This window comes from Arvicola amphibius, chromosome 4, assembly GCF_903992535.2.
Source record: "Arvicola amphibius chromosome 4, mArvAmp1.2, whole genome shotgun sequence".
NCBI lineage: Eukaryota > Metazoa > Chordata > Mammalia > Rodentia > Cricetidae > Arvicola > Arvicola amphibius.
In genome coordinates, this window is record NC_052050.1 from 87,825,443 (window position 1) to 87,846,617 (window position 21,175).

Below are 21,175 nucleotides of genomic sequence, written 5' to 3' on the forward strand. Positions count from 1 at the left end.
GGTCTATAGGACGAGTCCCAGGAAAGTCAGGAGTACACAGAGAAAGCCTGTCTTTCACTCCCCTCCCAAAAAGAAATTAACACTTATACCGATGAAAGTTGACTTCGTACATCATAAAAGCCAAGAAGCAGAATAAACTGTGTACACACGAGCCCAGCTGCGGCAGTGTTCATGTGCCTGCTGAATCTGCTCTGTTTAAAAGGTTTCAGTGTCCTCAGCCACTGGATCCATATACCAAGATGATCCCCGCTGCACAACTGAGCTGGCATAGTGCCAACCTCCCCCTTCCCCACTGCTTTCCTATACATATGTGATAGCTTAATTCATAAATTAGAGCCAAGGGCTGGAACTTAGAATAGGATGATGATACTTGTGCTGCACTGTACTGCAAAGTGGAGCTCTGAGACCTTTATTGAGTAAAACTAGGTTACCTGAACCCAGGCCCCATGGCTCTTCCACTGTCAGTCTGATAACTCAGATACAACTGGAGTGCTTGGTTCTTGGGGCAGGAGTCTAGCCTCCTCCCCGGCTCCCAGCTCCCCTCCTCTGGGGTCTTTCTACCCCAAGTTAGAACATCACCAGCCTTGTCTGTCAAAAACGCACATGCCTGACTCTGCCAACAATACTGCTGGTCTGCCGGAGGCATTGGGATTCCCACTGTGTCCCTTCCTCCCTCTCTCCCTCCCTCCCTCCCTCCTTCCCTCCCTCTGTGCTTCATTGGGGCTTCTGAGGAGCTAGGATAGCTGCCACCCCTCTGGCTATTCTAGCTGCCAGGAGCATGGGTGGAGCCACAGTGTGAGTGGGCGTTTTCCACGCAAGTCCTGAAGAAAGGAAGGAGCAGATGGTGCTAAGAGAGAGCTAACAGTGACGCAGCTAACTAGGCCTGTTCCCTAGAAAAGAGCTCTCCCAGCACGTCCCTGGGCTCCTTTGGGTTGCCTGCTGCTCCTTCCCTGCTTGTGCCTTGCTCTCCCTTACCTCACCAGGCTCTGTGGGTCACTGCGCTGCTACTGTCCAGTTAACACCTGATGGCCGGCATAGTCTGAGAACACAGCCACGTCCTCCCACTCACGGAGGGCCTGGCGCTGGGTCTGGACTCTGTACCTGCTAGCCCTGTTGGTGTAGAAGGGAAGGGAAGATGGAAGACAAGCTGACAACCCCCATAATAGAGCCCTGAACCCTGAGGCCCCCACTGTGAGTGGGGACCTCACTCCTCTGGGATTGATCTGGTACCATGTGGCTGTGCCCAAATGTTCCTGGCTTTCTCCTAAGGAATGGGGAAGTTGGAGTTACTCAGGCCCACACTCTACTGCCAGTCTACAGGCTCCCCTTGAAATGCTCAGTGTGTTCCCAGAATCTGGGTAAGGGAGGTCAGGAAAGAGAGGACCCCTCACTTCCCACCCTCACCCCAGCCTGAGAAGTGGGCTTCCTTGTAACAGAAGGAAACAGAGGATCAGAGAGGTCGGGAGCCTGGCCCAGAGCCACACAGCTAGTAAAGTCTTAGAGCCAAGCTCCCTTGCTTCCTAATGGGCTGGTTTATGGAGGTGACAGAATCTAGGGGGAGTAGACACAGGCTGAGGTGAGCCGGGCAAAGCTCTAACATTCTGGAAGTAGGGAAATTCTAAAACATAGTGGCTAGGGGTGGTCCAGGACTGAGACAGTAAGGCCTGTGGTTAATTCAGGGACTCAGTTGCTGCAAGCGTCTCTGGAATGTCAGAACTGTCATTGGATGAAACCAAATGGATGGTATCATAATTGATGGTGTCGTGAGGAGCCTGGATGCCCGAGGCAGACTCTCTGGGCAAAAGTGTTTTGCTCTGTGACCCAAGTCAAGGTTCTAAAGCTCGCTGCGCCCCATTTTTCTCATTTGTCAAATGCACATCATAGGTCATTAATGTGTGGGCCCGATACATGGTAAGTGCTCTGCGTGTCAGCTGCTATGACTTCACAGGTTTACCCAGTACCTAGTACCCGCTCTGCTTCAGCGCTAAGAACTGAATCTAGGCCCTCAGGCATGCTGGGAGAGCCCATCCACAGAGCCATAAACTCAGCTAGAGACCAAAAGGGTGCCCAGTGAAAGTATCTGAAACTCCAAGAGGAGCCTAGTGTGACCGGGTGACCTCCTGGTAGCTGAACTAGCTGAAAAAGAGTGGCCGAAGCAACTGGTTATTGTCACCATTTGATGGCTAGGAATGTGAACCTGGGGTTTGGGAGTTGATTTTTTTTTCTGTGCGTCTCCTTTGAGGTCTGTGCTTGGAAATGCAGCAGTGGGAAAGAAAAAGATGCAGAACAGGGGAGCGAGAGGAGATGGCTTCTGATGTTTCGGAACGTAGGTGTGGTCGGCCCTGGCGGCCTTAGGCAGATGATTAGCCTGCGGGCCTGGGTATTTGTCGGCTGATATTAAATCAAAGAGGTGACGTAGTGTCTAGCATGGACGATCAAAGGGACAGTGGGAGCTGGGCCGGGGTCGAGGTGTGTGTCTCTCTATGGAAGGAGCCTGTGGCCTTGGGGCAGATGGTCCAGGCTCCAGTGACTTCAGTGTCAGGAGCCATTCTGTCTTGATCCTTAGGCCCTTGGGGTCTAGGGAAGTGCTGGGGGCACTGAAGACCTGGAAGACTGTGGCAGAGCTGTGGAGTGAGTGTGCCAGCCCTGTCTTGGCCTAACTGAGGATGGTGCCTTCCTCCTGGGGACAGTGGAGTGTTGATAAGACATGGGAGTCACTCAGCCTTGATGTGGCTAACAGTCAGCATAGGGTTCTGGGTCACTATGGGTTCACCCAGTCATTTCTGTGTCTGGACCTGCATACAGGCTTCTATATGATGCTCTGGTTGTGGGTAACAGGGTGCAGCTGTCCTTTTGGAATTTTGCCACTACCTTGTGATAATGTCCTAGAGAAGAGAGGTACATGGTTCATTCTGAGAGAGGGGACCTCTAGGGGGAGCCACCAAATGTCCTAGAAAAAATACCTGTGTGCACATACGTGTGTACATACGTGTGTGGGACTGTGTACTTGTGCCCATCTGTGCCTCTTTGAGGCTTCCCAGGGTAGGACATGGAGCCTGGGTTTCATGTCCTCTTCCACCAGGCGTGTCCAGTTGCTGTCACTCAGATATGAATTGCACGGAAATCATGTAATGTGCAGTGTGCCACACTGCCAGCTGTTACGGTAACTTGATTGGCCTCGGGGGTCTCCTCTTGCTTCAGAGAGCAGCGTCGAGTCATGGCTCAGCCCCCTTGCTGTGTGGGCTGGCTTTGGATGTCCCCCTGTACTTCCAGGGTTCCGGAGATCAGAGGAGAACCAAAGGTATCTGCTAAGCCGTGTCTCGCATAATGAGTTCCGCATTAGCCTGGGCTAGAGAATAAGAAGCTGTCTCAGAAGAGCCGGAACCAGTAGCTGGACATGGTGGGGAAGGGCTGTAATCACAGCATTGGGGAGGGTTAGAGTTCAAGGTCATCCTAGGTTACATAGCAGGGTCCAGGCCAGCCTGGACTTCACTAGACACTGTCTCAACAACAACAATCCCCACCCCCCTTTGTAATAGCACCCCCTGGGCTCCAGGCCCCACATGGAGGGGTGGCACTGCACTCTACCAGGTGTCTGGGTTTTAAGCAGCCAAAGAGAGCAACAAGCATGAACTCTGGATCCCCCAGAGTGTGGACCCCCAGCCCTGCTGTCTGCTGGGGCTTATTCCTTTCCTTCTCTGTCTTTAACTTCCTGACTCACCTCTCAGGGTGGCAATTCCGTACCAGGCTCATGTGTGTCTGGTGTGTTAGAAGCATGCAGCCACTGATCGTTGCTATGAGACCATGTGGGACTTACCTAAAAAGCAGTTTAAGAAACAGTCACCAAAGCCCAGGAGCGTGGCTTCTAGTGTTTTCCTGCCTCCTTTAAATGATCATTGCAGGCCCTGGGATCAGACTTGCTCCGTGCCCCATAAGGACACTTCTGAGGAGTCACTTGACCAGTGGGCACTCAGCCACCAGGGCTCCTGAAATGAACCCTTTGCAAGTTTCCTGGGGCATTCCTATAACAGACAAGGCCACTATGGGGCTGACTGCTGTGAGTGTTACAGGTCACTATGTCACCCACCACCTCCCTTAAAGTGCGGTTTCCCAGATCACTAGAGCACATCGTGAGTGGGAACAGAGGGCAATAGGGGTAGGAGGAGTACACCCACTTGCCTCTGACTGTCCTGGTTCTGGGGTGGCTGCATCCCCCATTCTTCTCCCCCATTCCCTACACTTCTGCACAGGTGACTTGGCTGGGCTAAAAATTCATTGTAAAGTCAATCTACTAAGTCAACCTCAGCCCTAGCCAATCCTTGCTGGCCTGTTTGCTCATTCACACAGTGACACCTGCCTCCTGAGCACTACATGCCCCCAACCGGGCAGAGGATTGGATGTTAAGCTGATCTCCAAGGTTATAGTGCTCACCCTCGTGAGGCTTGCTTTCCAACTGGGCCAAAAGTTTTCTAACAAGAATGCCCAGAGAACTCTAGGGATGTTTGGCTTCAACTTTGTTCAGGATTGTAGAAGGTTCTCCCACAATCTTTGTTCTGAGACCTTAACAGACCTGTTTTGGTCTGGAGCAGGTGTTCCGGGCTGGTAGGGAGGCAAATATAGTTACGAATGGGTCATTTCAGTAGGTAAGCAGATCCCCGGCCTGGGAAGGAGTGGGCCCTCCGTGTGTCACATAGCCAGGACCAGCTTTCTATGAGCAGTGGCTTCTCGGGGCGGGTGCCTGCACAGGCTCAGCTACAACGCCAACCCATCAGCTGGACAGCAGTTGGCTCTGGAAGCAGCCAGTCTGTCTGCCAAGATCTCTCTTTGATTCACATTTTCCACATCGAGAGATGTTTTGAAAACCTTGACCTTCAATTCATCAAATGTTACTTATTAAATTGTAACTCACAGCCAGCCAATTAATGAAAAGACAATGGACCGGTGACTCAGTGCGTGGCATCTTGGCAGGAGTGTGCCTAAGTACGCCAGCCACAGGAGGCCTGGCCTAGCGATCCCTGTGTCCCAGGGCAGATGGCGTGCCACTGCCACGAGGGGCTGGGCTTGAGAGTGTGACAAGGGTGGCAGCGAGGCTGGAGAAGCTGGGACATGCTGAGCATTCAGCTGGGCCCAGGCAGGTAGCCTAGAGCCCGCCTCACCAGAAGCAGAGCCCAGCTGGGAAGGTGAAGGGGAGTCAAGGCTGGTGCACACGTGTGTTTAATGGGAAGAGAAGCACGTGGTGGATGTATGAGAGGGGGTAGTGAGGTGGGGGCTTCTTAGAGTGGGGGATACCTAAATGAGTGGGAATTAGAAGGGGAAGGGAGAAGAGATGGCGTTGTAGTGTCTGTACCCAGTGAGCATCGGGAGAAGGTGGAGTGACAGTGAGAAATGTAAGGGACAGGTGAGGGGGACCTGCACAGGCCGTATCAGACCGTGGGAGCCATCGAAGGTTCTAGAACAGATGTCATCCCGAGGAAGGCAGAAAGGAGCAAGTGCATAGAGACCCCCATAGGTGTGGAAGAAAGGAGCTGAAGATCTGGTGGCATGGGTGAGCACAGTTCCAAAATATGGCAGAGGGTGTGTTTGCCCTTCTGGGATGACTGTTCCTCATGGAGACAGGGCAGAGATCTGAGGCCGAATTCTAGCTCACTACACCCACTTACCCATGGGAAAAGCCTTCTTCCTCGGGGCCGAGGGGAGAGTGAAGTGCTGTAGATAGGAAATTCTAGAAGAGTACCAGGCTTGCAGACAGCTCTAGGTGAGTGTCGCCAAGGGCCACAGAGCCTATACAGCAGAAGTGCCTCAGCTGGGAAGTTTAAACTTTATTTGAAAAGTCGTGTTGGGGGCCCCAAGGCAGTCGACTTTAGGGACACGTTGGCGTGTGTTCATTCACACACTGTTGACTCTTGTGTTGGAGAGCAACGGAACCCGTCAGGCCTTTGGTTTGCTCGTTGTGTAAGGGATGGAGGCCAGTGCCTGTTTCCTGGAGCAGAGATTAAGAGGCTTGATGCTGGACAAGGGCTTGGCAGTGGATTTAGTTGGTTGGTCCTCATTCACGTTCTGGAGCGGTTCAGGTTGCTGCAGCATCCATGGTCAGTAGAAGCAGCAGTATTTTCCTTTCCAGCCCTTTCAGAAGATGCCTCCCTGTCTCCCTCACTTCCTTGTAGAGACTCTGGCCAGAGACCCCCACCCCATGAGTCTTGAATTCTTGGCCAGACTCATGCGTAGCAGGGAATGGTCACAGCCTGGCCTCTACCCCTTCCTGACTGTGCGAAGTTGGGTAGGTTCCTCATCACTATGGAATTGGTTTCTCTTCTGTAACAATGGACACACAGCGATGTCCCTTGCCCCAAGCATTGTATGAGGGCAAGACAGGACAGCACACACGAACTGATGTGTGCCCCTCTCCAGGACCAGAATAGGGGAAGAGACCAGAAGTGTCTTGTCCCATCGCCTGGGCAGAACAGGACCCTGAAAAGTTGCAGATGCAGGGACTGGATAGAGAGGGCTGGAGGCATCTCAGCCGAGTAGTCCTAGGTCATGGTGTGTTACAGTGCCAACCCAGCCCATAAGCAGGAGTGGCTGACCACGCTGGGCCGGCTGTGTGTGCACTGGTTAAAGTTTATCTTAGCCTTTTCAGCACGCTGTGAACTTGGGAGCAATAATTCCCACTATCCAAGAGTAGGAGCTTCTGCAGGCCGGGTACTTGGGGCCAAAGCCCTGACCGGGGGCACCTTTGTGTGCCTGACGCCCTTCAGATGGCAGCCATCCAGAGAGAAATTTGTAGGCGGCCCGGAAGCATACCCAGGGAGCCCTTCTGTGGTCCATACTTCCCCTTCCAGCTTCCTAGGATCCAGGGGCTGGGGGCAGGGCATGGCCTACGTGCCTCTGCATCGTCACGGCTGTCGTGTGTGCTCATCACATACCACACCAGAGAATCTGGTTGTGGTGGGCACCGAGGCAGACCCTAAGTTCCCCTCTGTGCCCTGCATCCCCTCCATCCCCCTGCCAGAGTCACAGCGGGGGCCCTTCCCTGTAAATACCAGTCCGCTTACATGTGCATTTTTCCTCTATGATTTTCCTGTTTTGATGAGACACTGCCTTTGGCCACACAGGTTCCCTAGGGGCCTGCGGTCCTGAGGCCCAGCCCTAGCCAGTCATTCAGGAATTCTGCTTCCTGGCGCCCCACACCCTGCACATTCCACCGGAGCTAGCGCCTCCTGCTCTGTATGAATGGGGTCTGCTTCCCCCATTCCCACGGTTCCCACGGCCACTTCCTTATCACCCTCTCCAGCTGACTGAAAAGGCCACATTCCAGGGCAAAATTAGACTCACCCTCCCTATCTGTTTTCCTCTAGACTCAGGCTGGAGGGTTTGCTGGAGTCGTGGCCTGGCACTGGAGCCTCTTGCACAGAGACCTGACATGCCATCTACCCACTGTTCAGACATGTCCCCTGAATCTGTCGCTTGGTTTCTTGGATCATTTGAGGAATGCATGGAGCTCCTGCTGTGTGCCGCCGGGCTTTCAAACAGTGGGGGCTCTAAGGTGTTCCTTTGGTAGGGACCAGCAGCTGGCAGGGGAGGGGTGGCTGTTTTCATTTGCCTCATGTTGTAGATTCAGCTGATTCCTGATGCTTCTGGCTGCCTCTGAGGGGTCACTTGATGAAGATTTCTCAAGGCAGTTGCTTGTTTGTACAGAGCTGGGACTAGAACCCAGAGCGTCTGCATATATGTTCTCCACTACATCTTCAGCAGGCAGAATGGGAGTCACTTTTAGAGTCCCCCTTTCCTTCTGCCTTTAAGCTGAGACAGCACATGGCCACGCTCTTCAAATGCCCCAGGCTTCAGAACCACGGGTCAGGTAAACCTCTTTTCAGAAGTTACCTAGTTCTGTTAGGACCACAAAAGAGAACTGAGACAGACATGCACCTGACAGCTCCAACAAACCCAGTCTGAGAACATTCCAGAAACTAACCAAGTACCCTTCAACAGTAAAACAGGGAGACATCCTCAGTGGAAGGAACAGAGACACGGCTCCACACTATTGACTACAACAGTCTGAGGGGCTGTCTTCAGAGACCCCCCCTTGGCTCGGGAAAACTCATGATGCCTAGCTCTATTATGAAGAATAATTTCTAGGTGAACCAACAGGAAACAGAGTTGGGGTTTATAAAGTGAGATTTTAATGTAAGCTTTTGAAGAGAGGTTTTTGGGGAGAAAGCAAGACACTGGAGAGTCTGGGTGTAGGCTTCTCTGAGAGCCACATGCCCATCTTGGTCTTTATAGTGGACAGGTATAAGATTTTGATGGGTTTAAAAGATATTGCTTTCAAAGGGTTTCTAAGAACCTGATTGAGATCTCTGGGTGGTTCCCGAGGGCACCTGACAGGGTCACACTTGATATGGTGGGTCACAGGCAGGTAGGAGGACTTCACCATAAACAACATTGTAGTCTTGTTTATGAGAGTCACCGAAGATGTCTGGGAGGGAATGAGGCCCTACCCAAGGGCATACACCTCAGTCCCTATGCCTGGTTCATTGCCATTTTAACAACGTATTTATATTTGATCTGTCTATCGTATTTGCAATCAATCTATCACTTATTAGGCCTACCATCCATCCATCCATCCATCCATCCATCCATCCATCCATCCATCCATCCATCCATCCATCTACTACATATCTATCATCTATCATTTCTGGCTTCTCAGCTCCTTAGAGGCTTCAGCGAGACTCCAGAGTGTGAGAGACACTTTTTCCTTCTCATGTCTCTGTAATTCTGTCTTTCTTTTCTGCCTCAGAAAAGTTGAGGACCTGTCACAGATTAGAGGGGCCTAAAACCTGAATGCATTGTGATACCAGCAAAACCAAAAGCAAAAACTAGCTGCTTTTCTAGAAGGCCAGGGTCTATTCCCAGCACCCACATGGCAGCTAACAATCACCTATAACTCCAGTCCCAGGGGCTCTGACACCCTTTTTTGGTTTCCTCGGGCACCAGACACACAAGTGGTGCACAGATACACATGCCAACAAAATAGAGTGGGAAAGTTAGGAAACCCATGGAAAGTTGGCAGCCGAGCTGATGGATCATTCCAGTGTTAGCTGCTTAGGTTTGAGAATTTAAGTTACATAAGATGCTAGCCTCTCACCCAGGAAGCTGTGGTCATGTTTATCCTCTGGAGATAGAAATAGTCTAAAGTGTAAAGGTTACGCTGAGCACGCAAGGGGGGGAAGGGAGAAGAGCAGAAGAGAAAAATGGGAGGGACCTAGTGTCATCCCAGCCATTTGGAGGCAGTAGGATCACAAGTTCAAGGCCTGTGTGGGCTATAGAGTAAGTTTAGACCCGCCCTGTGCTCTTTAGTGAGATCTTGTCTCAAAAATAGATAGATAGATAGACAGACAGACAGACAGACAGATGATAGATAGATAGAGAGAGAGAGAGATAGATAGATAGATAGACAGAGAGATAGATGGATAGACAGAGAGATAGATAGATAGACAGAGAGATAGATAGATGATAGGTAGATAGATAGACAGACAGAGAGATAGATAGATAGATAGATAGATAGACAGACAGACAGAGAGATAGATAGATGATAGATAAATAGATGATAGATAGATAGATAGATAGATAGATAGATGATAGGTAGGTAGGTAGATAGATAGATGATAGACAGACAGACAGATAGATGATAGATAGATGATAGATAGATAGATAGATAGATAGATAGATAGATAGATAGATAGACAGACAGATAGATGATAGATAGACAGACAGATAGATTATAGATAGATAGATAGATAGATAGATAGATGATAGATAGATAGATAGGTAGATAGATAGGTAGGTAGATAGATAGATAGATGATAGACAGACAGACAGATAGATGATAGATAGATAGATAGATAGATAGACAGATAGATGATAGATAGATAGATAGATAGATAGATAGATAGACAGATAGATGATAGATAGATAGATAGATAGATGATAGATAGATGGTAGATAGATAGATAGATAGATAGATAGATAGATAGATAGATAGATAGACAGACAGAGAGATAGATTAAGAGGGCTAGTCATCTGACTCCATGATAGAGTGCTTGCTTGCATTAGGCCTTCTGAACCCTCAGACTCCATACTCACAGATTCAGGCAACTACAGGAAATATTTAGAAAAATTACATTGGTCTTTAGTGTGTACAGAATCACATTGGTCTTTAGTGTGTACATTGTTCTTGTCACCCAAGCAATGCTGTTTTGTACACTCACCAGCCTTGTGTTTCCTTGGGTAAGTCAGTGAGAAATGACTCGAGGACACGGAAGGATGCGTGTGTTCTGCAGGCCTTGCGCATTCCATGCGACACCTTTGAGCATCCCTGGAGTTTCTGAGGAAATCCTAAAGCTAGTCCTCCACAGATACCTGGGACGGGCGCACACATTTGGAGAAAGGCTTGGTGTAGGGTGACGATGGGAAGGTAGACTCTTTCCAACTGTAAACTTGTTCCATGAAGAATTCTCCCCCAGCAAGTTAGCTGGCCTCGTTATCTGAGCTCGGGTCAGAGCCTGGGACCTGGAAGCAACTGACAACCACTTGGCCACCACTCAGTAGTCCCCATGTGGCCACATTGGGAAGAGAGACCAATAAGTGACTCCCTAGGCTATTTGATAGGAGGTCTAGGTTCAAATGGAAGGCCGGAGTCCCATCTAGGTGTGTGCCCACCCTTCTTTCTCTAGACTGCAGTCTCCAGCTAGGTAGTTGACAGTCAGGACTCTGGACTGCCTTTCTGGCTGGTACTAGGCCTCATTCAGCCTTTTCCTTCTCCCAGCATGAGATTCCAAGGGAAATTCCAATTCCACAGGTTCCATTGACTTAGTAACCAGTTCAGCCAAAGAGTGGGACACGTGTCTCTTTAGACTATCTGATGGGGGTCTGGTCACCCGTACAGAAAGGGAGAGTATGCTCCTCGCTGGCACCACTAACTCCAGGCTAGAAGAAGGGGTTTGTCCTCCGATCCCTTCCAACGCTCCCCACATAGCAGCCACCCTTGGCATCGTCACAGTGTTGGCTGTGTCTGTCACACATCCACCGCCCTGTGCACACAGCATATTTTACTTACCTGGACTCATTTTTAAAGCTCAAATGGATGGATTTTTCAAAGGCAAACATTGATCTCATCCCCACAAATGGAAAACAGCCATCACCAGTGAATCCTGGGCATCCGTAACTGGGCAGTGAGAATCTCTAAAGGAAGGTTCTGTGTGGAAGCCTGCTTGTGGTTTTACTAAAAAGTGAGGATTATTGGGGTTGCAGGGAACTCTGTGGTAGACTGCTTGTCTGCTGTGTGAAGTCTGGGACTCAAGCAAAGGAACGCAGGAATATATCTTGAAGATGCTTGTTCGGGAGCTAGGAGAATAGCCTAGTAGATAAGAACACTTTCTACATGGGTGTAAGGATCTGAGTTCAAATCCTTGGCACCTGCATGAAAAGCTGGGTGTGACTGAGCCTATAACCCCAGAATTTGGGGTTGGGCTCAGAAACAGGAGGATCTCTGGGGCTCACTGACCACCAGCCTATCTGTAGCTTTAGTGAGAGACCCTGTCTCAAGGCAATAAAATAAAGAGACCCCCGATACCTTCCTCTGACCTCTGCATGCACACACATGCACACGATGATACCCGGTCAAAATACAAAAGTGGGGCTGGTGATGGGGCTCTTGCCCAGCATGTCCTGGTCCCCTCCCCAGCAAAGTGAGATCATCAGATGCTCAAAGACCTGCTGACTCCAGATGACATTTTCTTTTAAATTTATCGGGACACTTGAGAGAGAAGTGGGAAATATTTGCTGCCCTTTCTAGTCTCCTACATAATACCACATTAGGCACAGGCAGTCGCCAGAGCCACCTGCTGCTTCCTGAGGGACAGGAAGGCAAGGGCTCTTACGCATGACGGTCTTCACCATCAAGCTGGGGACTGTGGTCCCCATGTGGCCTGGCCTGCCTCTTCTGGGAATTCAGTGTCACTAGTTCTTGGAGAGCCCATCTGCAGCCACTTCCTCTAGGCCGCTGTCCTTCTCTTCCACAATTTCATCGCATTTCTTAAAAAGCCAAAAGTTAGATTGCATCCTTCTAGGAAGTGTGATTCTTTTCCAGTGTGGGGTTGTTCCTGTTCAGCTCTGAGAACTGGATTCTGGCATATTGAACTGATGCCATCTGTCACCGTGCCTGTAATCCCAGGACTTGGGAGGCTACAATAGGGTGATCACAAGTTTGAGGATAGCCTAGGCCACATAGTGTGACAACCTTAAAGAATCAAAATAAACAAAGCAGCATCATACCTTTAAAACCTCAGCATGGCAGAGCATTTCTGATGGTAAGAAGGCTTCTTTTCCTTTTCCTGTTTGTTTTTTCCATGCTGGTTTTAATCCACCAACTTGATTTCTGGCCCACTAATCCCCAGAATCTGTGTTTGGGAAAGCATCCTTTCAGAGGGCTAAAGTTAGCACCACATTAACAGGTCCATTTTTAAAAAACTACCTACTGTGTGCTGTGCACAGTGCACACTTTGTCTCATGTAATCCTAGCCTTATTTGTATATCAGGCCACCAGGTCTCAGAGAGGAACATCACTTTGCCTAGCTCACGAAGCAGCTGGTCAGATTTCAGAAACTGGGTTGTGTTGACTTCTGCCCGTGTTCTTGGGTGTTGAGGGACTTCCCCTGTGCACCTGCTATGGCTCCTTGTTCCGGCCAATACTATAGGCGGAGGTCAGCATTTGTGTGAGTGGGAGGACCTAGCAGCAGGGTAGTGGAGAAAAATCCTACCTGGTCTCTAACATGACCCTAAGCCAGGGCAAATGTCCCAGGACTGGCTGATGATTATCTTTTTCTTTCTAAATGATTCTTAAATTAAGGTATTGTCACAGCCCAGGTGTGGATTCACGCTGGTCCGTTGAAAGAAAACTCTGAGACACCTTAAGAATGAACTTAGCCTTTGGTGGCTGCAGGGGTCTCCAGCCTCGCTTTCTCTTCACCCAGGGCATTTTTATTTTTTTCTTCAGTTTTACAATTATGCCAGTTCATTTCCATATGCTCAATAACCCGAATGAAGCTTCCAGAAGGACAGTGCCAAGTGCAAACACCCAATTGAGAAGGTACCGCAGTTTTCTGGGCTTCCTTCTAAACAAGTTTTGCATAGGCTTTGTATCCTTGGGACACTCAGACAGAGGGCAACAAGAGGAGCAAAAGATCAATTGCTAAACAAAAGGTGGATGAGGCCAGGAGCTAAGACCCATCAGGGGTTAGGGCTTGTTGCTAGCCCTCTAGCACCAGGCCAACAGAAATTCTGCCACGAGGTATGACTCACCAAAAATGCACATGCGTACAGCTAGCTGTGGGTACCATGGTCACGGGTAAGATCCCACTCTCCCAGGTTCTCAAGCCCATCTCCTGAGTCTCCTGTGTTAGTGTCTTGTGTCCTATGCGTCACACTTAGACACTTTCCGAGTGTCTAGGTTTTGGATGTCTTTTACCTGCCAGATGTGTGGTTGATACCCAAGTGGTGGTCCAGATGTGTGGTTGATACCCAAGTGGTGGTCTCAGGAGTTTATTCTTTGTTGTTGTCACAGTAGCTGACATTCTTTGTGCTGTCCCAACTTTAAAAAATTTCATAAAATATACTGGACACAAAATCACCCAGAGAATAATATATACCCATTTTTTTCCCCAAAAAGTAGCTCCATGCCCACATTCCTCTGCCAGTTCCAACTCTGAAACTGCCCTCTGCAGAGCCACTCTGGGTATGTTTGGGGCCCTCCATGGCTAACACGGGTCCTTAACAGGTCCTGAGTGAGTGTGTGTACACATGTGGACAGGCTCACCTGCTTGCTTGGTTGTCTCCAGTTAACAAAGTGCTAAGTCTTCCTGGGATCTAGAACCTCGGCTCTGTGCTGTTGAGGAACAAAGCTGAGAAGGAAAGTCTGGGAGGGAACAGGCTGGCTTTGACCGCAGGCTGTGGGGTGCTAACATGGAGGGTGTAAGCCTGGGGGGGTTTCCTAAGCCTCAGCTGTGCACAGGGGTTTCCTGGCAATGCCACTGTGGGTGACAGTTACCTTCCTTATTGAGGAAACTGGGTCCTGATAGTTCATTCCTCCCAAGGTCATTGGTGCTGTGTGGTTAGCAAAGAGATGTCACCAAACACCAAGTACAAAGGGTGATGGTCCTCCTCAATGGGATACCTAGGTTGAGCAAGGCCTAGGATGTCTAATGAGAGCACTCAGGAGGCCTGGTCAGCCTGTCAGCCCCACGGGTCTGTGGGGCACCATCAAGGTACTTGGTAGTGCTGGAATCGCTGGCTGGCCTTGGCTATCTGCTGTGGTGTTGGTGTCCCCATTTCAAGCCATTCACCCCTCCCCCATCCCTCTGCTTTCAAAACACACTTTTAGTCCTGTTTTTTCATCCTGACCCAAAGACGGGTTCCTTAACAGGCAAGTGGACAGCAGGGCTGGGCTTTCTTCCCTATCCTCTCGTGTACTTAGATCCTCTTCTCCAGTCTGCACTCAGCTCTACAGTTTGCAGGGAACGCCAGGGGTCCCTATCCATTGAGGACCCCACCTTCTGTAGTGTTTACTGAGTGCCACAGATTCAGGGGACCAGTTAGTAAGCTCACTTTGTTCTTAAGATCACTCAACAAGAGAGACATGCCATCCTTAGTTGGCGGGGTGGGGGGATTGTAAACTGAGGTCCAGACAGATGTAGCTAGTTGCCTAAGCAGAGTCAGAACTTGAACTTAAAGCCGAGGCTGCCTCCCTTTCCCCTGATGCTGCTCTCTGGAAGAGGAAGGCATGTGCGAGCCTCCTGCTGAAGCCACAGTCCCAGCACAGCGAGGATGTCATGAGCTCACAGCTACCCCATGCTTACTCTGGGCTGTGAATTTGTATGCACATTTCCACATTTCATCCTCTCCCATGACTCGGGGTCTTCCATGCCCATCTTACAGGTGAAGGTCCCCAGAGGTTCAAAGAGAAGTGTCTCTAAGTCACCCAGCTAAGGCATGGACCTTAGAGCGCTGGACCTGGAGGTCCATCGGGATTCGAAAATCAGGCCTATGGCCATGTCCAGACGATGGAGCGTTATTCGGCCCTGAGAAGCAATGAGCAAGGAGAAGACATGGAGGGTCCTTCAGTACATGTCACTGGGTGGGAGAAACCAGTCTACAAAGGCTACAGGGCCGCATGAACAACCTCCTGGGGCAGAGTCACTACCCATCTGTACAAACAGGGAATGCAAGAGAGACCCCTGATATAAACCATGGCCTTTGGGTGACCTGTGCTGGGCTGGCTCACTGACTGTAGCAGATGACCTCTGGCTGAGGATGCTGCTAGGGAGTCTATGCATGCATGGCAACAAGTGCATGACTTCCTACCTGCCACTCAGTTTTGCTGTGAACCTAAACTGCTCTAAAGTGTGGTCCTGTTTTAGGACTTGATGTATAATAGTCGAAGAACGTTGGTCTAGTGTAGGCGAGGCCCGGGGTTTGATCCCCACCACTGCCCCCTCCAAAATGGCTGTAAAAAAACAAGTCCATGATGTGCATGTTGGTTCTTGGGCTGCGAGCAGCCTGATCTCTCTGCAGCCACAGCATAGGCTCCATGGCTCTGCAGAGGATGCAGCTTCCCCCGTGGGATAAGCTGAGGCTCTTCTCGGCCAGCCCTCCTTCCAGGCCTGCTTTATGTTGTCATTTGAAACCCAGTTCAGCAAATGTTGTTGTGTCGGGGCTGGAGGGAGGCGGGCATTGGGTACTTCAGGTGATGGCTGGCATAGGTGACAGGGCTATGCCAGGGGAAGGAGTGAGTGATCCTCAATGAGGGGTGGGGGAGGGAGAGGATACGGTGCTCTGTGGGCCCCACTCCCCAGGACAGCGTGTGCTGGCCTCGTGGGCAGGGGAGAGGCTGACCTTCGTTCTGCCAGGGCATTGCACAATACAAGCTGAGTTGAATCAATGTCTTTTGGAAAAGTACATTTTGCTCAAGAGCCAAGTTAAACTGGGGCTTGGGCAGCCAGCATGTTGAAGTCTCAGGCATGAGTCATCCACGGGAGGGGCAGGCTGAGCCAGAGGTGGGCCATGAGCACTCGGTGGGCCCAGGCACCCTCGGTGCTCTGCCGCTTGGCCAGCTCCTCAGTCGGGGGCAGCTTGTGTGTGTAAGCGGCAGGAGCCAAAGGCTTCATCAAGACTCAGACGCTCGTCCCTGTTTAAAGAAGATGTTGTCTCTAAGAAGTCATGGGCAAAATGAATCTCTACAAAAATTAAATTTTCTTACTTGGGTTATTGACTTAGAGATGGCTCCTCTTTGAGATGAGTCTGGGGAATGAGGGACATCTGGATGTCCCTGGAAGAGCCTCCAATGGCACTCTAGTTTTTGTGACTTTGGTATTTGGGGCAACTTTCTAGACATCTGTTCCGTCCCTTTCAAAGGGGTCTGGGTAGAGCGTGTAGGTGCTCAGCTATAATCCCAGCACTAGGGAAGCTCAGGCAGGAGAATTGAGAGTTCAGGGTCTACTAGATTAGTGAACCCTTCCTCAAAAACGAAATTAAATAAACCAACAAATGTATGTAGGAGTGCTTGTATTGAATCAGTCTCGGTGAATATTTGGAAGGTGTGAATCACATTCCCATGCTTGTGCCCTTGGCAGACATTACTAATGCATCTCAGCATGCTCACTCTGGGGCAGGGCTCAGCCCCAGCAGCAGGGCCTCTATATTTGTAGACCTAGCAATAATCTCTGGGCCAGAGGGCAGTCCTTGGTCTTAAAGTCCCCACTGAGCTCTGCAGCTGTCGCTCAAGCCCCCACCCTCTTGCTCTCTGTTCTGGTACAGATGTACTTCTTTGTGGAGAGTAAAGACTGAGTTCACAAGTTGAGTGCTTGTCCTTGGGCCAAATCTGATGCATGGATATTTGCTTGGCATATCTTTTTATTATTTTAAAACAGTAGTTGGCAACCTTTTTCATATTGATAATTTCACATAAGACCTCCAGATTTTTGGGTTTCCCAGATCTGGTGATCAAAGGTCCTTTGTTTTAACCATGAACCAGTTCTTTCTGGGGCCCCTCCAGCCATTGCAGGGCCTGCCTGGCCCGTTCCCTTTATTTCCAGAACATGCTGAGCCGTATTCTGAATTCTCTGCTTTGGAGACACATGAGGTCTGATTGGCTTGATGTTTCTAGAAGGAATATTTCTCCCACCTATAAATGCTTCTCTGGGGAATTGGCACTAGGCTTCTGTTTTCCCGTGTGCTTTTCCTTGGAGCCAAGCCAGGTGTACTGGGAACTGTGGAGGTAAGTACTGTAGTTCCCAACTTCACATCCACGCCATCTGTGACTCCCATTATCAGTGGGGCAGGAAACTGCTTGACTCTCTTAGGGGACACATCGCATAGCTCCAACACTCTGGCTTGCTGTACAGTCCCAGGTGCCCGTGACTCAGTTGGCCTTTGGTTGCTCCAAGATGATTTTCCCACCTCAAGACCGCGGGGGCAAGCACTGAAGATCCCTGTCTTCAGAGACGCCATAGCTCTGAGGACAAGATACAGCTAGTGTAGCTGAGACAGCACGGACTGTGCTGTCATTCCTAAGTGCAACACATGGGTCTAATGACTGCATGGCAAAAGTGATGATAGGCCCAAGACATCAGAAGGGCTGGGCGGTTCTGCTGGCTTCAGCAGAGAGGGAGGGTGGTATGTGAGCTGAGCTTTGAAGAATTATCTTGGATATCAGTCTGCTCCTCCCACTCCACCTGAATTCGCCTCACCCGCATTCCAGGAACCTTCAAGGTGTTCACTGGCCGCCTGGCCTTTGCACCTGCTGTCCTTGCTGCCTGGAATGCTCTCCTCAGATATTCCCTTGGCTGTTGTCTCATTTAATTCAGGTTTCTATTGCTTGGCTCATTGTCCTATTACTCTTTATCAGGCTCCGCTCCCCTCACGCCCTCCATAAAGCAGACCCCATTCCTGACCAGTGCCGGCACGTGTTCATTGATGGTTCTTTCCCTCCGGAGCACAGATGAAGCCAAGGCAGGAAGGTTGGGATGTGACATTGCCGTAATCCCAGCAACCTAGCCCAGCGCCTGGTCCTTAGCAGCTACTCAATAATGTGGAAGAATGGTAGCCCTGGTAGATGGGGAGGGGAAGCAGAGGATGTGCAGAGGGAACGGAGCGTGTAGAAAGGTCCAGAGAGGACAGCTGGGACACAGTGGGCCTTTCAGAGACAGAAGCATTGGCAGGATCATGGGGCGGAGAGGGGGCAGAGAGAGCCCAGGCTGGCCAATCAGGCCTCCTGAGACAGAGCCTGGCTCGCTTCATTTCATTTGTTACAGGAAACCAACAGCTCCAGGCATCCTCGTAGGAAACAACAGTCCTCCATGACCTGTAGCCAGAACAGTCTTCCTTAACCTGTAGCCAGGCCTGCTGCAGCCCACTTTATTCTTTCCCTGTGTTTCCCCCCCCCCCCCCACACACACACAGAGGACTATGAGAATTGTCCTCACTGCAATGTGATGGGCAGATTTCAACTTCCCAAGTTCACAGTTGCCTGCCAAGCCCCTCTACCATCTCAGCGTTGAAGACTACCGGATGGAAGTCCCACCTTGACACCTGCTCATTATGTGACCTTGAGCTTTGGCAACCCTAAGCCTTTGCAGGAACCGCCTGGTGCCCATGGCTCCTCCCACCCTTTTCTCCAAACCTATTTCTGCTTGTCTTTCTAGAATCAGGGTCTCTGTCTGAGTCGCTCCTTCTCTGGGTTTCTCTGAGCCTTCATTTTGTTTTGTTATCAAAATAGGGATAAAGCCGGGCGGTGCTGGTGGCTCACACCTTTAGTCCCAGCATTCAGGAGGCAGCCTGGTCTATAAGAGTGAGTTCCAGAACAGTCAGGGCTACACAGATAAACTGTGTCTCAAAAAAATAATTAATTTTTAATAGTGAAAATAGTGATAAATCTAATTGTCGTGCCTTGAATTCCCATCCAGTTTTGAAGATCAGACGAGGCAATATGAGTTAGGACCCAGGCTCAGTAAATGTCATTCACCTTCTGGTTAAAACCGTCATCTGGTCCTTTTACCCCAGTCCTAGCTAGAACCTCACCTTGACTTACTGTCCAAGGTCACAGGATGTTGTCCAAAGGTGTTCTCAACTCTCAGCAACACTGAGCCTAAAGACAGGCCCGGAGGACGTTTAGACTCCACTCAAGGGTGCTTTCCACAGCTGTCTCTGCATGCTACCCTCCCCTGTGCCCTCCTGAGTGAGAAGCACTGACCCCCCCCCCCACACACACACACAACCTACCGCCCTGTTTATTGCTTTTGAGCCCGCTGGAGGGCTGCCCCTGGCGGGAAGCCACGAACATGAGAGGCCATTCCAGGAATAGCTCTCGCCACTCAACATCTAAATGCTGCTTGTATTTTTACCCCACGATGGGTCACTTTAAAGCTCCCGTGCATGTTCTGCCCCCTAAGAATACAATTCCATTTATAGCATCTGCCCGGAGGGTGTGGGGCCAGGCAGAGCATCCTGTTTCAGGGAGTTGGGAACACTTTGGGAGCTCCTGTTCACTATCAGGAAGCCTGAATCCAGGCCAAGCCCCAAGTGCCTTTCTGCTTCAAGGGTCTGAGCTGATCCGGCTGTTGCAGGGCTGGGGAGACACGTGGGGGTGAAGGCCCCTTGCCAGCTAAGTGCTTCTAGGGTCCCCAGGCAGCACAGCATTGCAGTTCTGGGGTGCCTTTTCTCCTTCACTCACCCACTAAATGCCCACAGCCTTCAGTTAGCACAGGGCAGTGCTGAGCCCGGGCAGCGAAGGTCCCTAGGGGTGAACGTGGAGTTTGGGCATGGTCTAGAAAAGTCATCAGCTGCTCCCTTTGGATCCTCACCAGGCTCGAATCCCAACTTTTTCTGATTCTGTGAACCTAGGCTACTGGTTCTACTTCTCGGGACCTCAGTTTGCATTTGTTGATGGGGTTCCCTGGGTGGCAGGCAGGAGTCAGCCATGGTCAGGTATCTCCTGGTCCAGGAGGTGTAGGACTCAGTCTATCCCAGACCCCTTTCTCGTCCTTCTGTTGGCTCAGGGTGACTCAGGTGGGTACCAAGGTCTTACGAGAGATACTTGACATCAGGAACAGGAACATGCTGGAAGTTCTAAGGTGCCTGGGCCTCTCCCGGACTACACTTCTTAGGGACGCAGAGCCTGCCCCAGTCCACCATGAGTGGCTCATTCTACAGTCAAGCCAGGAATCTGAGAATATGATATTTCCTGGAGGGTTCTGAGGGAGTATGTATGGACTCTACCTGGAGGAGTGCCATCCCTCCACCCACCTTGCAAGTGTCTGTTGGGCCTCCTCTGTGCAGGGGTGGGGGTGGGGTACTGGAGCCTTTGGTTCTCACAGTGTAGCCCAGTGGTGGAGTTAGGGTGTGCATAAGAACAAGTTTGCACATAACTGCAGGCAGAGAGTGAAGAAGAGAGCACAGAGGAATGACGGAGAGCTACAGGATCCCCAGAAGGCGACACTTGGATGCAGGCGTCATTGAAGGAGTAAGCCACGCTGCTGAGCAAATGAACATTCCAGATATAGGAAACTTTGTTTACAAAAGGTCGTTGTTCATAACTGAGTGGAAAATTCTAGTCATGGTGCATATGTCTTAAACATGCCTTAAATAACATAATGAGGTTTATCACCCCAGGATATGAATATCCCTTTGTCCACAGCATCCACCTTGTGTAGCTGACCCGCCCATTAGTCACGTGACCATGCTGGTCCTCAGGTCTTCTGTCACAGTATCACAGGGTTTTTTTGAGTGAAGTTTTATTTTCTTAATAATGGCGCTAAAACACATGAGTAGTAACATTGGCAAATTTATTATAGTGTAACATTATCATCATTGTTTGTTGTTGCCGACGTCTTCCTGTGCCCACTTTCTATAAATTAAATTTCTCATAGATACACTTAGGAAAGGGGGAGACTGCTGAGGAGGGAACGTGTGCCCAAGTTCTTCCGCTGATGCAGAGTAAGAAATTAAGACTTCTTGTTTCTGCATCTTTTGTATTTTATCTAGAAGGGATGCTCTTGGCTGAAGGAACAGAAAACCCAAGTGGACGTGGCTGAATATGTTTTGTTTTTCTAACGTAGCATGAAGA

At 50.2% G+C, this 21,175-nt stretch overlaps 1 protein-coding gene across 2 annotated transcripts in view; it reads left to right on the top strand.

Moving 5' to 3' along the window:
- The window catches only part of Ergic1 (endoplasmic reticulum-golgi intermediate compartment 1), a 104,276-nt gene that overhangs the window by 16,626 nt on the left and 66,475 nt on the right, over positions 1-21,175 (top strand). Inside the window, exon 1 of one of the 2 annotated variants that reach the window (XM_038324960.2) lies at positions 7,430-7,554. The exons of the other annotated variant lie outside the window; for it this stretch is intronic. Within the exon in view, the coding sequence (XP_038180888.2) occupies positions 7,445-7,554 (110 nt within the window). The 5' untranslated portion in view covers positions 7,430-7,444. Of the gene's footprint in view, positions 1-7,429; positions 7,555-21,175 lie in introns of those variants that run through there. 2 annotated transcript variants of the gene reach the window in all.